The 19,043-nt window shown below is 47.9% G+C and overlaps 1 protein-coding gene across 1 annotated transcript in view; it reads right to left on the bottom strand.

Annotated features, from left to right (window-relative positions):
- The window catches only part of SLIT3 (slit guidance ligand 3), a 609,763-nt gene that overhangs the window by 123,549 nt on the left and 467,171 nt on the right, over window positions 1–19,043 (bottom strand). The window contains exons 9-10 of the mRNA XM_067732892.1: window positions 10,959–11,100; window positions 421–492 (exon numbers count right to left, since the gene is read on the bottom strand). Coding sequence (XP_067588993.1) covers window positions 421–492; window positions 10,959–11,100 — 214 coding nt within the window. The remainder of the gene's footprint in view (window positions 1–420; window positions 493–10,958; window positions 11,101–19,043) is intronic.

Here is a 19,043-nt window from a genome sequence, read left to right as displayed (position 1 = left end):
TTGTTAGATGAATGCGTGCACGGTGGTAGGGATGCTGGTGATGGTGCTGTAGGATGATATAGGGAAATGGCCACATCTCTACTGAAGCTCCTGCTTGAGGTCCGCATCCCCCAAACCAGGGGACAATCAAATGGTGAGATGGGATTGTTTTAGGCTGACACAGCCCCACCTCCCACCCAGATAATTTTACTTCACTCTAGTTGGAGTCGCCCTTAGATCTGAGGTGCCTAAACCCATACACCGCCCCATCTGAATGCAGCACCCTGGTCTTACCTCCCCGTCTTGGGAGCCATTCCAGGTCTGACACTGCACTCTCCTGAGGGTTGTGATGCAGCCTCTCATCTGGGCAGCCTGCCCACTACACACAGTACCCCCCGAACTGAAAACATTTGGGCCCATTTCTCTCCAGGGGAGACTTACATTCGCTTCAGTTTCTTGTATTGGGTGAAGGCTCCAGCAGGGATGGATTTGATGGAGTTCTGTTCCAGGCGTCTGAGAAACAGAGCAGAAAAGAGTCGATTAACCATCCACCCATCAACAAATGGTTGGCGGGGGCCTTGAGGACAGGATGGTCTCTCCCATCACGTGGCATACATTCTTAGATGAGGGAGACTTGGTAAACGCCGTCCGAAAGCCAGAGACTGGGGTTCTGGTGTGTGGGGCAGTCAGCTCAGGGTCTGATACCCCTGGGAGAAAGCTAGAAAAGATGTCTTCTCCTTGAGTATATTTGGTTCTCGTTTACGATACGTTGTCTTTGGGAGGCAGCTGTCATCTTCAGAAAATGCTATAGGAAGTAACCAGAAGGCTGAAAAAGTCAAAGGGATAAAGAGAAGGAAGAGTAAAGACAGATGGACAGATAGCAATGCCTACCTGTTCTGGAAGCATGTCACCATTCAGTGAAAACCTCCACCATCCTGCTGCTGGGGTGCAGTACAGGCAGAGACTGCACTTCTGGGCTTTTCTTTTTTTTAATGGAGGTATAATTGACATATAACTTTAGTTTCAGGTGTACAACCTAATGATTCAGTATTTGTTTCTGGGTTTTTCAATCGGCTGTTCTAATATGATGAAGAAATAGCCTTCAAGTCTCTAGGCTCCCAGCCTGACATTCATCACACTGGCTCCCTGATATCCTGAGGGCCCCAGGGGCCCCGAATGGATCACTCCCCTGGGTTGCTGCTACAGTCTGTAGCTTTATGGCCTTACAGACTTTGCTGAATTGCTCTCTCTCCTATTACTCCGGAAAGAACAAGAGATGCTGCAGGCCCAGGGCCCAGAGCTTCCTTGGAAGAGAAGGAGCATGGGGAGTGAGCAAGCCTTTTCATCCTTCATTCTTTCATCTATCAAATGACTTCCCGCCGCCAAGAACAGGTGTGGTGGGAAACAGGCATGAGCGGAAGGCGGGGCCCGCTATTCGAGGTGATGAATGGTGGCCTGGTCCACATCTCGCGTCTCTCCGAGGTGTGGATCTTTTCATCACCTCCTCATTTGGCATGAATGATCCCCAAACCCTCTGCTGGGAAGACATAAAAAAGTGTGTGTGTGTGTGTGTGTGTGTGTGTGTATGGTGTGTGTGTGTGTGTGTGTGTGTGTGTGTGTGTATGGTGTGTGTGTGTGTGTGTATGGTGTGTGTGTGTGTGTGTGTGTGTGTGTGTGTGTGCGCGCGCGCGCGCGCGCGCAAGGGGAGGGCTGGGGGAGCACAAGGCAGACATGGGAGGAACTGGCTCGCTTGGAGGCTCCATTTGGAGGATGCACACTTCTGGCTGGGATGAACCCATTCATCTTGAAGAGTAATCCCCGCTACAGAAGAGGGGAGACAGTTGTATTAATTTGTGCCTCTGCAATCTCATCTTCATTGGGGGAAAGAGAGTATTTGTTACTGGAACCACTAATGGAGCAGTCTGCCAGCAATTTTCCCATTTCAAACAACATCTCAGCTGCTAACATGGAATGGTTTGTCAGGCCTACCCATAACACAGACAAATCACTCTCCAGGCCAAAGGAAGGGGGTGAGGGGGGTGGAGAAAGAGGAAGGCTGGGTGCGAGGAGAGAGGGAGCATCAGGACAGATCATTCTTGGCTGCCGCATGAATCGAGTCTACAAATGAGGCTGCCACGGTCTATTAAGAGAGCCTCTTTGGGGCCGGAGGGGCCGGGGAGTGTGCTCTGTCGAGCACGTGGGCATAGGCTGGCTGGACAGTGGCCTGGTTGGCCTGTGGTGAGCCAAAAAAGCATGCCACGAGGTCGCAGAGGCTGCGGGCTCCTGGATATAGCCACCCACAGAGGCAGCAGACCCGGGCAGGCTGCCTTGACTGAGAAGTTCCAAGGACATTCTCATTTCCCAGCTGAGCAGAGTTCAGGGATTTCTCAGCCAAGGCAGCAGCTCTGTGAACCTCTGGGGCTGCCAGTCGGGTGGCAGATGCTCTCCAGGAATCCTGGGGTTCACCTGCCATCTTGGCAAGGGGATTGCGGCTGGAGGATGCCTCTGGAGAGAGCCACTGTCTGTAACGATGGCCATCCCCTCAGTTTCTGCACTGCTCCCGGCTGCAGGCCAAGAGCCCAGGCTAGTCAGGTCAGCTGGCTGACCGTGCAGTTCATAATGAATAACGTCCACTTTAGCAATGGGGGCAAGAGCTAAGGGAAGGACGAAACAGTGAGTAGGATGTGATACCCATCCCCAAGGAGTTTAATCATCTGGTGATAGAGACCAGCCCAAGACGGTCCATCACAGAACCAGATTTTATTGCTAACATAACAAGAAGAGTTGTCCTTTATGGAATCGAGTTGGTTTAGGTCTATTATCTCTGTCAATCCTTACACTTCTGAGGCAAGCTGTGTTGGCCCTACTTTGTGGACGAGGAAAATAAAACCTACATGGATCAAAGAGCCTATCCGAAGTGCCAGAGCTAATAGGTGGCGGAACTGGCATCTTTCTCTTTCCGTCCATTGGATGCACTGCCTTCTCTATTTTTTGAAAACAGAGAAAGTGAAGTCCATATACTAACATAGCTTTCCCAAAGTCCCAGAAAAGTTTAAGGGGTGAAGACCCCAGTACTCATTCTGAGACATCATGCAGTCTCTGCAGAAGTAGGTATGTTGTGAAAAGGCTGTGGGAGTTGAGGGAAGATGGAATATAGATGCACGTGTGTGTATATATATATATACACACACACACACACACATATAACAATATATGTATAAAATATGCAAATAGACTGCAAAGGTGTGGCTTTGAACAAAGAACTCCCATCTCAGCCTGTTAACCCTGGCAGGGACGTTGCTGCGTATCCTGTACGCTCTACCCTTGCACACTCTGGGGATGGTCTTTATTTCTGCAGTCTCTCTGCCTCTTATGCTGCTGTGGGTACCCGCTGGACATGCAACACCCTTACAGGGTGCCAAGGCCAGGACATGATGTGGGTGAGCCTTGCCCCAGGGGGCATTAGAGCTTGTCGGTGTACTTCAGATGTAAAGTTAAGGCAAGGGTGAGGACGATGACAGTAAGACCTACTAGGTATCAGCTTGGACTTGTAAGTCAGGCATCAGACTAAGAGCTCTGCACCGTACATCTAACTTAGTATTGACACCTCTCTGAGGCAGACCCTGTTTGTTATCACTACTCCCACTTTAAACATGAGAACACCGAGGCTCAGAGACGTTAAGTCACTTGTCCATATTCACAAAGCCAGGAAGAGCTACAGCCGGGACTCAAACTCAAGTTCATCCCATTGGAAAGCCTGAACTCTCAGTCACTGAGCTTTGCTGAACACCGTTCGCTGCTGAGGCACCTCTATTCCTTTAGTCATTGCCCACTTATCCTCAGGAAAACTGCCCCTCGGTCAAGGAAGGAAGTCTGGGGTGTGTGTGCACACGCACGTGTGTGGGCACACACACAGGCTCTACACAGCAGCAGCCTCTGGTGGGGTTTACATGGCTTGGAACAAGCATGCAAAGATCCGTACTCCCAGGGACAAAAATTCAGAGTGAAGGACAAAAAGCAGCTTTAGCGTCAGCAAAAACTGTCACATTTAGGGATGTGTCTGAAGCCAGCGGCTGTCTTTGGTCTCTCTTAACCGGCACACGTGTCTTTCTTTGGCAAACATTCTTCCGGCTGCAAACTGATTTAATAGAACTAGCATAAAAACAAACATACAAACCAAACATCTGAGCGTCTTCCGGCGCTGGTAGAAGCAATGCGAACATCTGATGGGGGCTTCAGTCATTTGCGTTCTGTATTGATTTGCCCTAGTTCCTCAGTGCTTCCTTAATGATCTGTCATTCGCAAACACGCGACTGAACACAATATATTTCTAGCAATACATAAGTCAACGTGATGCCAGAGGGACTGGCAGGGGCATAGCTAGTGCAGGGCCATGGCAGCAAGTCACCTGATAAAGAGTTTCTGGAGCTGGATTCGAATATCGGTTGCAATAATGGTGGACATCTACCATTTATTGAGGGCTTTCTATATATCAGACACCGTGCTCTTCACACACTGGCTCATTTTATTCCTTCAGCAATACTACAAAGCAAGTAGTATCACTAATATAATAACAACAGAGATGAGGCATGTGGGCATATGTGACATGAGTCATTCCTAACCAGCTTTGCAGAGCACCTGGCATTGCCTACAGAAAACCGAGGTGCAGACACAGAGCCAGATTTGCTCTTCTTATTATATGCGTATTCTCAGATGCCTCCAGCAGACAAATCTTTGTCGTCAACTTAGAAAAAAATGAGAACTTGAGACTAAAGCATTCTATCATGTCACGTATGTAACATGTGCACAAGCTTTTTCCTTTTAGATTCCACTTAGGAGCTTTCAAACGTTGTGCTAACTTTCTATCCAATTAGGTTATATTATTTAATCTTCATGGAGAATCTTGAGTAGGGACGATGAGCCCCATTTTGCAAAGATGGGAACTAAGTGAAACATGAGATGTTAAGAAAGGTACCCAAAGAGGCAGAACCGGGATCCAAACCCAGGACTATCTACCACAAGGCTCTGTTCTTAATTATTCTGCTGCCTGATCAGCTTCACCTTTATCCCACCTGCCCCCAACCCACCCCATTCCCCCTCCTTCCACATGGCAGCCCCCCAGAAACCTCGTGTCCTCAGAAGAAGATGTGGTATGTATATACAATGGAATATTACTCAGCCATAAAAAAGAACAAAATAATGCCATTTGCAGCAATGTGGCTGCAGCTAGAGATGATCACACTAAGTGAAATAAGTCAGAAAGAAAAAGACAAATACCATATAATATCACTTACATGTGGAATCTAAAATATGACACAAATGAACTTATCTACAGGACAGAAACAGACTCACAGACATACAGAACGGACTTGTGGTTGCCAAGGGAGAGGTGGGGGAGGGAGAGGGATGGACTGGGAATTTGGGGTCGGTAAATGCAAACTATTACATTTAGAATGGATAAACAACAAGGTCCTACTGTATAGCACAGGGAACTGTGTTCAATATCCTGGGATAAACCATAAAGGAAAAGAATATTAAAAAAAGAATGTATATATGTGTAAAACTGAGTCACTTTGCTGTACAGCAGAGACTGGCACAACCTAGTAAATAACTATACTTCAATTTTTTTAGAAAAGGAAAAGAATCCCGGATGTTGATGATTTCCAGAGCCCTCCAGCCCTTTTGCTCTGCTGGCTGCTTTGTTTTTAAACTTTTCTCTCTTTTTAAAAATGTCCCTGGTGACCAGTATCATGGGGGCATATTTGCTTTGTTTAGCAGATAAACCATTGTTTATCTCCCCACCCCAGATAAACAGTGGGGTTGAGGTGAGGCTAGGTGGAAAATGGGGCTACCTTTTCCCCTACATGCTTTTGATTTATGATTTGACGTGTAAGTCCATCCACAACCTTTCTCTGGCAACTAAATTTACCTGTTATAGCCAAGGGCATGAGACCCGGGATGATACTAAGTGGAGGTACAGAGCAAAAATGGAAGAAGATGGGACAGAGATGAAGATGAGGTTCTAGGTACAGATGGCCCCTCTCGAGCCCTGAGGCCAGGAGGGCGGAACGAAGACCACAGAACAGAAGAACGTGTGGGTCTCTGGCTCTTCCCAGAATCTATCCCTGCTGGAGGCTGGAGCGGGTTCAGAGAAACGACACGGAGCAGCAAGAACAGTGCTGTTGGTGGGAGCTCAGTTTTGAGGAAAATCTGCAGTGAACTGTCTCACTGTGGGTTCTCTGGAAGAAAGCTGTTTTTAGAGGAATTGGCTCTGCTATTCAGGGAGACCAGTGCACACTTCTCTGAGCTGCTTTGGCTTTGAAAAAAATCTAAAAGAGTCTGCCAGATTGCTTTGCATGAGAGATAGACCTTCCTTCCCCTGAATGTTGGGGAGTGCAGAACCCCTCCCAAGGTTCAAGAGCATCACTACCAGCTAAGGATTGCACATATAGGGAACAGAGAACCAGATGTGGTGCCGAGCGACGCTAAAGAGAAGGAGAAATCTGGGTTATATAGGTGGCTATGGACATGAGGTGGAATTCTTGATGGTAAAAAGAGAAGTCATGTTCAGATGTCTTTGGGATGATAAATCAGACACTTCCTGTGCATCTTGGGGTGCATGCTACAGTTTCTACTCTCTGCTCCCTCTTTCTCATCTTTCAACCTCCCCCACCTGCTGGTCTTCTCTCATTGATAAGAGGATGAATTTTAACGGCTCAAAAGACTTTTAGGGGCTTCCCTGGTGGCGCAGTGGTTAAGGGTTCGCCAGCCGATGCAGGGGACACGGGTTCGTGCCCCGGTCCGGGAAGATCCCACATGCCGCGGAGCGGCTGGGCCCATGAGCCATGGCCACTGAGCCTGCGCGTCCGGAGCCTGTGCTCCGCAACGGGAGAGGCCACAACAGTGAGAGGCCCGCATACCGAAAAAAAAAAAAAAGACTTTTAGGCCAACACACAGATCCCCAGGCACGAGCTTCGTTGCCTTAGGGAACAAACAGGTTTCCTCTGCAAAGGTCTCTCTTACATGTCACCTCTCCCAGTATCTAACCAGAGAATCTTGCCTCATCTGCTTTAATGCCTCAGCTTTATTTTATCACAGAGGAGAATGAGACAAACACAGCAAGAGAAGTTCTAGGCAATCTGTCTGGTGGGTCGTGTGTGCCGGGTCAACAGGGGCAGCCTTATTTGCATGTCTGCATACATTTGCATGAAGATGAGCTATTGCCACGCTCAATTCACAATGCAAGTGTCTAGCCTAATTCTTGAACCTGTTCTCTCAACCATAATCTTCAAAGAACTGACGGAGCTTTATGGAGGGATCTTCTGCAGGTAGCTTCAGCTCCCGTGATGTGGTTTCCAACCTTTCTCACCATGCCTAATATAAAAGTGGTGGTAGTAGTAGCTGCAGTTGTAGTAAAACAATACCAATCGCTGCTAACATAGTATATCCTATGGGCCAGACCCAATACTAAGCATCTGATAGCATATATTCATTTCACTTTCACACAAACCATTAAGACGGTACCACTAGCCTCTGAATTTTTCAGTTGAGTAAACCAAGACTCAGAAACGTTATTTGCCAATGGCGGAAAGGCAGGGCAGAGCTAAAATGTGGGTCTGCCTGGATTCACGGTCTACACTCTTAAGACCGTGCTTGCTGTTTGCGGCTGCTTATTTTTAGAAGTACTCTAGCTAGGTTGGCCATTCCCAGACTTCTAGATTTCATAGGCTAGGTGATTACAGACCTCTTATTTTGTCAATTAAGGCAATCTCTGTATGTCTATTATACATAACACTTATATATAGACTTATATTTATAATTATATAATAACAATGACACATATGATTAAACACATATTTATATCACACACACATACTCATCCTTCAGTGGCCATCATTTTATAAAATGAAGAGTATTTTTAACAACAATGATAACAGAGTAAGGAAGTCTAGAAATTTAAAATAAAGGACACTTCTTGAAATGGAATATTTTTGCTCAATGCAAAAAGATCACATTGTTCTTGTTATTCTTTTTTTTTTTTTTTTTGTGGTACACGGGCCTCTCACTGCTGTGGCCTCGCCTGTTGCCGAGCACAGGCTCCGGACGCGCAGGCTCAGTGGCCATGGCTCACGGGCCCAGCCGCTCCGCGGCATGTGGGATCCTCCCGGACCAGGGCACGAACCCGTGTCCCCTGCATCGGCAGGCGAACTCTCAACCCCTGCGCAACCAGGGAAGCCCTGTTCTTGTTATTCTTACTTGACCTCATTTAAGGAAAAACTCAGTAATAATCAGACAGCCTTTCAGAAATAACTAGTCTAGCTTGTCAACGTTCCTTTTAAAATTCAATGTCCAGGTGTGAGCTCAATGGCCCAGGTATGGTCTGGCCTCCATGGGTCGCATCTCCAGTGGGGACGTCTGTAATTTCTCTCCCCCAGACACCTGAGCTGTGTGCCCGTGAGGCCCAGGCTGGAGGTATAGGGATGTAGAGTGGGAGAGGCAGGTGGGCAGGCCCGAGCTCCTGAATCAGGGCAGGCGTGGGGACGGCTGTGGTCTGAGACCTGGTCAGCGGAAGGTCTGTGGTTGCCAAAGAGAAAAGATAAAAACTGGCAGATGGAAGGGGAAAGGAACAAGGCGGGGCAGAGAAACAAAGCAAGGTGCTATGGGAATCTGAAATGAGATGAATGTTGGCAGGAATTCTGTCTTGACACCCTTGTTGGGAGGCCCAGAGTCCTACCCTGGCATGGATAGAGGGAATGGCTCTTGTAGTGAGGAGCACAGGGTTAAATGGGTAGAGAAAGAGACTGGGCTGGGGAGGAAGGTGGGAAGACTGTGGGTGCAGAGAGGGAAAGAAGGGGGGGTGGATCAAGGGAGGGAGAAAAGAGATGGGGGAACGGTACAGAAAAGGCAGAGAGGAGGGACAGGTGTAGGGTGAAATGGGGGACAAAGGGCAGGGGGTGGGGATGGGCGGGACAGGTGTGAGGTCTAAGTGAAGTCCCAGGAAGGAAGGGCTCTCCAAGGCTAGAGCAAGGGACCACAAGGAGTGAAGGCGAGTCACAGTAAAGCACAAAGGGAATTCACTGTTGGTTTTTGCTAAAAGAAGACTGACGGCTGAGTGAAGGTGGAGGAAGGTACAGAAGGTGTGGATTTCAGGGCCAAAAGAACACACGTGGCTGACTAGCTGCTGCCTGCAGGAAGGGTGTGGAGGCATGGGTTGTGTCCACTGGGGCTGGGGAAGAACGTTTGAAAGGGAATCAGAGAAAAGCTGACAAAGCAACTGAAGAAAGAAGAAACAAAGGCTCCCCTGTTGTAAGTTGTATGTTTCTTCTCATCTCAATCAGGGTGAAACCAAAGTCATTAAAATGATCTGGCCCCTCATTACCCCTCTGACCTCATTCCCTGACACTCTTCCTTGTGTTTCCTCCACTCCAGCCACACTGGCCTTCTGGTATACCAGGCACAGTCCTACCTCAGGGCCTTTGTGCATGCTGTCCCCTCTATTTGCAATACTCTCCTCCAGATATCCACTTGCTTTTTCTCTCACTCACTTCTTTATTTTTCTCCACCCAACCTACCATCTTCTAACATAATATCTAATTCACTTTGTTCTGTTTATTGTTTGTTGCACTGTTCCCTCAACTAGAATGCAAGCACCATAAAGGCAGAAATTTGGTCTATTTTGTTCACTGCTGCTCCCTAAGCACAGAACAATGATTGGACCACAGTGGGCTCACAATAGATGTTTGTTGAATGAGTGCATGAATGAATGAAAGGGTCAATGGGTCATCTATTGGAATGCATTGGGAACAGAAGGGCTTGCATAAGAGGAGAAAGAGGAAGGGGGGAGGGGAAAAGGGAGGAGGAGGAAGGAGAGGAGGGGGAGGGGGAGGGAGAGTAGGGAGAGGAGATGATGCAGCAGAGAGGTGAGGGAAATGTATACAATATCTTTTATTTGGAGGGATTTTATCTAATGATGTTTCTAGTTAGGGGGGTTCCATCTAATCATGTGTTTAATAAAGCCATCTAAAGATGAAGGTAGAAATGAAAACAGTTATTGTCATGTAAAGAGTGACCTTCAGGTCAGTGTTCACTGACCCTCTACTCAATCCAGAATGAGACACTGGCCATTTTCTAACATATGAGAGAAGAGTGGACAAGATTAAGCTACGGGGACAAACAAATTTTACTGGAGTTTTGGATACCTGTGCACACACATAGACACACACAATCTTGTCTCATTACCTAAAGGTCTAACTTAGACGACAATAATCTGATTTGAAATGATTAAGAGCTCAGTCTCTTGCTCAGTAACAGTAGCTGTGAAATCAGTTCATTATTTGTATACTTTCCTCCTCCACCACCATTTTATAGAAGGCTTGCCCTTCTGTCAAGGGCTATATTAAGTGCTTTACATGTGGTATTTCATTTAGTTTTCACAATGACCCGTTCAGTAATACTATAATTATCACATTACTATAAATGAGAATACTAGAGACGAGGGAGAGCAATTGTTTTGCCCATAATCACAAACAGCTAGTACATGGTAGAGCCAGGATATAATCCCGGGGTGACTCTAGGGCAGGGACTGGCCAACCTTTACTGCAAAGGGCCAGACAGAAGATATATTAGGCTTGGTGGGCTGTAAGTTCCTTGGTCACAACTATTCAGTAATGCCCTACAAGAACAGCCATAGGCAATACATAAATGAATGGGTGTGGCTGTGTTCCAATAAAACTTTATTTACAAAAATAGGTGGTGGACATACTTGGCCCACGGGCTGTCATTTGCTGACTGTGCTCTAGAATCTACGCTCTTGACCCCTGAGCTATCATACCTGGGAAAGCCTGGAAAGAGAGCAAAGAGATTGCTGAGTGCTTTCAACAGTCAGCTCTAACAGCCCAGCATGCCGCCAGCCTGTGGGGGACTGGATGAGACCAAGAGGCGCACTCGCCAGGGACAGAGGGCGGCAGACAGGCACTTACATTTCAACGATGCCCTCTGGCAAGTTGGCGGGGATCTCCATCAAGCCCTTCCCTCGACAGTCCACGATGTTATTACTGCAAGTGCAGGCTGAAGGGCAGGAGATGGAGTTGGCATTGCAGGATGGAGGCTCTGAGTGCGGGCCTGTGGGACCAGAACACAAGGGTCAATTCATGTCAGTGTCAGCAGCCGCCTGGGCCTCTGTGTCTCTCAACCAGCTTCCCAAGGAGGCAGCGTTACCTGATCAGCTACCTGAAAAATCATCACCAGCGAACATCGGCCCTCAGCTGGGAGACACAGCTGCCGCTGGCTAAACATTCAGCCAAGAGGAGAGAGTCTACCCTTGACCTGACCATTTCTAGATTGTTCCACTCGCTCTGTCATCCCCTCATCCTTAGTCTTTCAGAGACAGAGTTGCTCTCAGAATCAATCACACATGAAAATATGCCACTGGTATGCAAAGAGCATACACTGGGACTACTTTTTCAGGGAGTCCAATGTCTGAATGACATTCCAGGGTTTGGGGCTTTTATCTGGGGCTTGGATACCACATGTAGACACACCTTCATTTCTCTCTCAAGTGGCTGGAAATCACTATCAAAACCAAGTGGGAAGAGAAAAGGTGACAGAATTTCCTCACTTGGGGCACTGATGTTGCCCAAGTGTCAACAGAGCCGTCAACAGCGACATCCAAGGCCTTTTCAAACAGCTTTTATGTCCAAAGAACATGCAAATAAAAGTTATCTCATTAGAAAAAAAGTGAATAAGTTACTACATATTTTGGAATCTTAGGTTTTGTTTGTTTGTTTGTTTGTTTTTGTTTTTTTGCGGTACGCAGGCCTCTCACTGCTGTGGCCTCTCCCGTTGCGGAGCCCAGGCTCCAGACGCGCAGGCTCGGCGGCCATGGCTCATGGGCCCAGCCGCTCCGTGGCACGTGGGATCTTCCCGGACCGGGGCACGAACCCGTGTCCCCTGCATCGGCAGGCGGACTCTCAACCACTGTGCCACCAGGGAAGCCCGGAGTCTTAGTTTTGTTTGAGGTGAGAACCCATATGAATTTATCACAAACTGGTAAAAAACCCAAGAAAATGGCAAGGAAGGAGCTTATTTAGAAAGCCGAATGAAGATAAACATATTAGCAAACTAACTCAAGATTCAAAGAGTCATAAGAATCTTAATCACTTTCTCTGGTGGTCACACCAAATTGCTAACAGAAGTAAATTCAAACATTTTAAAGACACTGTATAACAGCTATGACTGTTTCTTCAAAGTAAGGTAAGAATCGCAAACCTGTGGTTAGTCTTTCAACTGTGGACACTGTGGTCCAAAAGGTAAACTCAACCCAATGGCCTTCTCAGGACCTTATCCCATTCCTGGGGATCCAGCTAGCAGGGATGATTTCAATGTCTTTCCAGATCCACCTCCCTGAGCAAAGGGCCATGGGCTGAGACCAAACTCAGACTAACTCTGCAAACATCCTCACTGCTCAGACATGGACCGTCTGGCTGGGGACTCTTGGAGAGAGATTAAATGTGAAGCATGGAAAATATCTGTAGGCAAAGATGATTTTGGTTTGGCCCCTGGAGAGGCTGAGGCTGGGAAGCCAGAGCGAGTCTAGCTACAGTGGTAGAATCAGAGGACTGACCGGGCCTGGGGCAAGTCCTCGTTTGGACAGTGAGTGAGCCTTACAGCAGAGGCTCCCCTCTCCACGTTCAACAGTCCCTATACTTGGGGGTGGTCCTTCTGCAAGACTCAAATCGATGCCTATGCCTTAATTTGGAACATTTACTTTGCCAGAAAGTGCAACCCAGTGGCCAAAGATTCTTACTTCCCTTGGCCTCGCTTTCACACACACACACACACACACAATTTAAAAACATCCTCTTGAGTGGAACATTCGAGCAAATATTCTTGTCTAGGGTACAAGGACTTCAAACTCTCCAGTGTCACACTAGTGGATCTAACAGAGACCATGGAAAATGCCAGAGAGATGACAACTTACATTAAAATCCCCAAGTGGAACATTCTCTGAGAGAGAGGTGGTGCTGGCTTTGTTCCAAACTGGGCAAGTCTTTACATTTCTGAGAAAATGACAACCCCAGAGAGCCAGCCTGTAAGAACCTCAGATCAGGAATGAGACTGTTGTGGCCAAGAGTGTGGGCTCTGGAGTCCCACTGGCTCAATTTGAACCCTGGTTCTATCCTATCATCCTTATGTCCCCATGCCTCAGTTTTCCCTACCTGTAAAATGGGGAAAACGACAATACTTACTTCATAGCATGGCTTTATTGCTAAGGCAAAGGAAATTAATGCATGTAAAATATCAATATTTAGAAGGGGCATTGGCAAAGAGTTAGCGCTTAGTCGTGTTATTTGTTATTGTTTTTGTTGTTATTATTATTATCATTATTTTTGGGCTGCACTATGCGGAACACAGAACTTCCCAGACCAGGGATCGAACCCTCGCCCCCTGTGGTGGAAGCGTGGAGCCTTAACCACTGGACCACCAGGGAAGTCCTGTTGTTGTTATTATTAATAATGGGTCTGGCTCTGCCATGAATTGTCTACAAGACCTCAGGCAAGTCACAGTACCCCCGCCCCCGAGTTTTACTGCTGCCATCTTGGTGAAGTTTGGACTGCGTGACTTCTGAAGTCCTTTCTGGGTCTAGAGATCGACTGCTGTTCTTCAGAAAAGTGGAAACAGAAGGATCAGAAGACACCTAAAAGCTTTCCCTCCTCTGCTGCATCTCTTTGCAGGTGGCAAAGAGGATCTACAGTGGGCAGGGCTCGCGTCCCCTCACCTGCATCCTCCCAAGGAGGCTGGGAGCGCCAGGACTGCAGGCGTCAGGGCTTTTGAAGTGTAGATGGTGCTCCCCAAAGAAAACTGCCATGCCTGGCCCTGAATATCAAGGGGCTCCGGTGCCTGACCAGCCAGGGAGACACGCCACATCCCGCACCTTCCTGAATGGGAAGCATCAGGGGCTCCATGGAGCCCTGAGCCTGAGCACTTGTCTTTCCATCCACTGAGGCACAGGGCATCAGAAGGCCATCCCTCTTTTGATCTGTCAAAATATTACTTAATGGGGTGTGTCAGAAAAGAGCGGAAGAAAGGCATTATGTTTTAGGGCTCACATGGGCCACAGAAAGTTCTGAAGTGGAGTTTCTTCAAAGGTACCCCTTCTGACTTCTGTGCTGAAATGAATTCTGTTTCAACCAGACCCAGGCTGCAGCCTTGAGTCCCTCTGGGAACGAGCTGTGTCTTTCACAGGGTGGCTCTGATTTGGAAGAAAGGGTGTGCTACACTGCAAAGGATGTTGTCAAGGCCAAATAGGATTTGAAAAGCTTCCTTAACCAGGTCACTAACGACACCTTTTATCACGCAGAGAGAAACAACGGTAATTATAGTCTCTGTCAGCATCCCGGGCTGGCAGCTCCCCAGCTAGGTATTCACACGTGGCAAGGATGCTACTCTCTGGTTGAAACAAAACACTTCAGGTTTAAGCCGGGGTTGAAAGACGAGTTTGCTTTCCCTGGCAACATTCCCCCTTAATCAATGCTGGAGGAACCAAGCTTATTTCCCTCTGGGTCTCTGAGTCCTGTGTGTTGGGAGTCCTTCCCCTTTGCTTTCTGTCTCTGGACAGAGTGAGACTAGCATATAAGTTCTACAAGGTCAGTGACCTTTTCTGTCTTATTCACTATTATATCCTCAGTGCCTAAAAGAGGGCCTGGCACAAAACACTCAATAAACACACCTTGGGTGAGTGAGAGGATGAATACATGAATGAAATTGCCCCAGAAGCCTTAGAGACATGGGGACTGAATGCCACCAAGCTACGGAGGTGAACGATTCTTCTGGAAGGACCTTGAGGGGAGGCGCCCTGAGTTCTGAGTGCCCTGGGCACTAGTGCATAGCATCAGCCTCAGAGTGGGGAAACGGAGTGGAAATGGGTGGACAGGACTCTCGTGACTGAAGCTCAGGTCTTTCTATCACAGCAAAGGCCATCTGTCCAGTCCCCTGAGGCCCTCTCTGAGCCTAGCTCACCTGCACAGGTCAGGCATCCTAGGTCCTCTGTCGACCTCTGTCAGCAAATCCATCCCTCCCAGCCTTTCCTGTCCACACACATTGAGGCTAAAGAGAGTGACTCAGGAGACAGCAGATTTCCAAGGGGGACAAAGCGAGGAAACACCTACCTTTCTACCCAGAAAATTCTATGACTACGAGCTAGGAAGAAGAGAGGAACGCGAGCAGGTTTTTATATGGGGGTAGAAGGAGTCTCTGCGTCTCCTTGATGGAAAGGGTCTCTCTAGGTGTGTGCCTACCTGCATGCACGTGTGTGTCCCTGTTGTATAATGCATTCTCAGGGGGGCTAGGAATCCTCATGGTCCTCGAGGGAGCCTGCTGGCTGGTACCACTACCTCTTCTCCCTGGCACAGCAAGGGCCTTAAATCAGAGCGCTTTGATGAACCAGCAAGCAGACCCCCTCTCATGTACTTTCTAAGACGTTCTCTTATAAACTTAGGAGTGCATGTGGGCTTGTTCTTCCTTTCTTCATTTTAAAATAAGTGCCCAGGGGCTTCCCTGGTGGTGCAGTGGTTGAGAGTCCGCCTGCTGATGCAGGGGACACGGGTTCGTGCCCCGGTCCGGGAAGATCCCACATGCCATGAAGCGGCTGGGCCCGTGAGCCATGGCCGCTGAGCCTGTGCGTCCGGAGCCTGTGCTCCGCAACGGGGAGAGGCCACAACAGTGAGAGGCCCACGTACCACAAAAAAATAAATAAATAAATAAGTGCCCAGGTTCTCTGCTCTCAGAACTCTTCCATTCCCAGTGCTAAAATGCTACTGCCCTGGGGTGGAGGGATGTCCTGATCAGAGCAGGAAGATGGGGATGTGGGCTGAGTACCTGTCTCTCTTCTGGGGGCCCATCTCACCTTTCCTTAATCACTGCAGCTCTGGAATTTCAATCTGGAGCCAAAGCCACCTCTGTGCCTAATAAGGAGGTAGCTGAGATGCCCGGCCTCCCTTCAGATGTCTCCTAAGATTCCCTGGACTGTGGCCTGATGTCTGGAGGGAGGGCAGAGCAGAGCTTGGGGGGAACGGAGGTGCTGGCCCTTCCCGCTCTTACTGGTCATCAAGGGAGCTGCTTCCCAGCCCAGGGGGCTGTCAACGAGCGAGAGGGCAGGAACGTGTTCCCAGCTAGACCTCTCACAGGGCAAGTGCCTGTGGTCACCGGCATGGACATTGTACCAATTATCCTCCCTCTGCTGACTGCACAATTCTCCCTCCGGGTCTGAGAAAGAAGAAAGATGGAGAGGTGACCGGGGATATGATGACTGCCCAGCTCTGACCCCATCTTTGTTCTTCTACTCATTGGCAAATGGGAACGATCATCACCCTGAAAGCCAAAGGCTCTAACTTGTCTGCCCAGATGAGTGGGGCAGAGGTCACCGAGCTCCAGACCCAGAGAGGGCCATGGAGATGGTGGGGGAAGCAGAAGCCCTGAGAGAGGAGTGTACCTGCCCGTGGACACAGTCGTGGCCAATCTAATAATGACCATGATTCTCATAATAGTAGCTAACGTTTATAGGATGTTTCCTATGCACTGCATTGCGTGCTTTGTATATATCCCCTCACTTGATCCCATAAAACCCCTGTCGTAGATCCATTATTATTATTCCCATAATAGAAGGGCTCTTCTACCATCTCCTCTGCCAGAAAGACACCCACCATGCCTCTCTATTGCCATGAAGTGGAAAACCATCAAAGCCTTGGAAGCTCAGGAAGCAGGAAAGGAGGCTCAGGGGTGAGACACGTATTGTGTCAGCTACCCTGGAGATGGCTGGACACTCTTGCATTAGAGCCGTTGTTTCTTTCTGTCTTTAAAGAGGACTTCACCCAGTAGAGTGTGGAGAGTTGGAAAATCAACTGGCCTCGTGAGTGCGTGGAAATAAATTAATTCCAGTATTCAAATTAAGCATCCCTGTTGGCCTCTGGTCTTTCAAAAGCCAACAACAGACTGCAGTGACAATGGGACTTGAGCAATTATGATGAGAATATAAATGAACGTGATTTAAATACCAGAGGCATGATAATTTGGAGAATGCCTAAATAAACCTAATAATCTCATTCCTTCAATGTCCAATTATGGTGTTTTAATTAAAACCTCCTAAGGAAATGGGTGGCTAGTCATGGCTCACCTTAATTAACTTTATACCTAGTAACTAGTCTCAAATTAAAAAAAAAAAAAAAGAAGTAGAAGGGGAAAGTTTCTTGTTTCCAAGGAGATACACCTATTTCATTTTTAATAATAATTGAGGAAGAGTTTGTTGAGAGGCTCTTAGGATCCAGCACTATTCTAGGTATTGGGGCACCGGAAAAAAATGTGAGACATGGCCCCTTATTACTAGAAGACAAGATTAATCTTCATGAAAATATATCTCACATTCAAAGGCAAAGGACAGATACATGTGAAATGGGTGGACCAACCAATGGGTTCAAAGATATTCCGAGGAAAGAGATAATTGACTCAAGAGGCCAAATATTTAGCTACTACCCTTGAGTTACAAATTGTAACTGGTAGAAACTTTCTCAGATTAAGGGATCAGAAAATTGGCACATGGAAGACAAATCCTAGAGTTTAAACTCCAAAATAAGCCCTTTAGCTAAGGATGGAAAAAAAATTCAACTTGCAACTCACGTGAGCCTAATCATGGCCAAAGCAGAACCTTTTCTCCAATCTGCTGTATGAACTCATAAAGTCCACTGAGGGACCCTTCTAGTCCTAGGGCCCTAACTTCCCCTTAAAACAAGGAAAATTAACAGAGAAATCCTTTCAGCAAGAGCTAAAGGAAACCAAGCAGTCCTGTTGCATATCATAGAAAACTGTTAATAATAAATAAAATAAGAGTCTCCCACCCTTGTGAAAAATGCCCAGCTGTCTCCCCAGGAGAGGAAAACAAATGCCCTCGATTGAAGGGGACCGTCGACAGAGGGGATGAATTTTGCCAGAGTGCGCCGCCAGCAAACTTCTGGGTTAGCTGCGGTGATAAGGAACCAGTAGGCCGGACTTCTGGGGAGAAGAGGCTGGGCTCCAGACAGCCAGATTTGATTCAAAGGCAGATATCAGGGACTTGGGCAGGCAGGGCCCTCACAGGCTGAGAGAGATAAAGCTCTTTCCTGTCTCTGGAGTCATGCGTTGGGTGAATTTTTCGATACCGTGTAGGGGCGCAGGGAGGTTTTTCTAAGGCTGCCTCAACAGGGGCCACTGGTGATGGATACGCATAGGGATGGTTTAATTGCTGCCCCATGCCTTTCTTTCCCCTGAGCAGACGACTTCTATTTTCTAAGAGATGTCCATGCTCCTCCTTTCCTGACTGAAGTCCTCCTCCTGCGGGTTATGGGAGGAATAGCTTGGATGAGCAGGGAGCCTAGTGGTTTTGCACCTTTAAACAAGGGCCATTAGGTCTGTCCCAAACCGCCTCATTCAGATGCCTCGCTGGGCTCTGCCGTGGGGCAGGCCCTGCACCCTCAGAAGTGGGCTGCATCTCACGGTAGGGGGGTTGGTCGGTACATGAAAATAGCCCATCTCTTTGACCTCCTGTGCGTGCACAGGCTGTCTTGCTCCCCGCTGCCTCCTCTGGCATCCTTTTATCACAGCCTCACCACCTACCTTGAACAAATCATGAAAGACGTAGTACTTTTGGGAGAGGGTGCTCCTCCTGAACCCCACTAATGAGGGCGGTTGTTCATTCGTTACAGATGTTCAATTCACCAGTTCTCCCTGCCGTTGTATCTGACTGACTTTTCAGAACGTTGCCCTGCACAGCATCCTATTTTGAAGCCTTGAGAGCCTGGGAAAAGCATCTAAAAAATTCCCCCACGCATAGGGGCCCTAATACGTCACTCCCCTAAATTCATACTATTAGTGAGAGGGTGGAGATTAACAGCATATTCATGTCTGCAGTCTGTGGATTAAATTCTCGTGTCCTTAAAAGACACCTGGCCTCGTATGAAGAAGTTACAGCCCATCACTAGCAATGGGCTTTGATAGCTATAAACAGGGGATATGATAAAGGTCATAGTCACCTGTGT

This window comes from Pseudorca crassidens, chromosome 3 (assembly GCF_039906515.1).
Source record: "Pseudorca crassidens isolate mPseCra1 chromosome 3, mPseCra1.hap1, whole genome shotgun sequence".
In the NCBI taxonomy this organism is placed as follows: Eukaryota; Metazoa; Chordata; class Mammalia; order Artiodactyla; family Delphinidae; genus Pseudorca; species Pseudorca crassidens.
The sequence above is the reverse complement of the archived record's forward strand: the minus strand, read 5'-3'. Positions and strand labels throughout refer to the sequence as shown.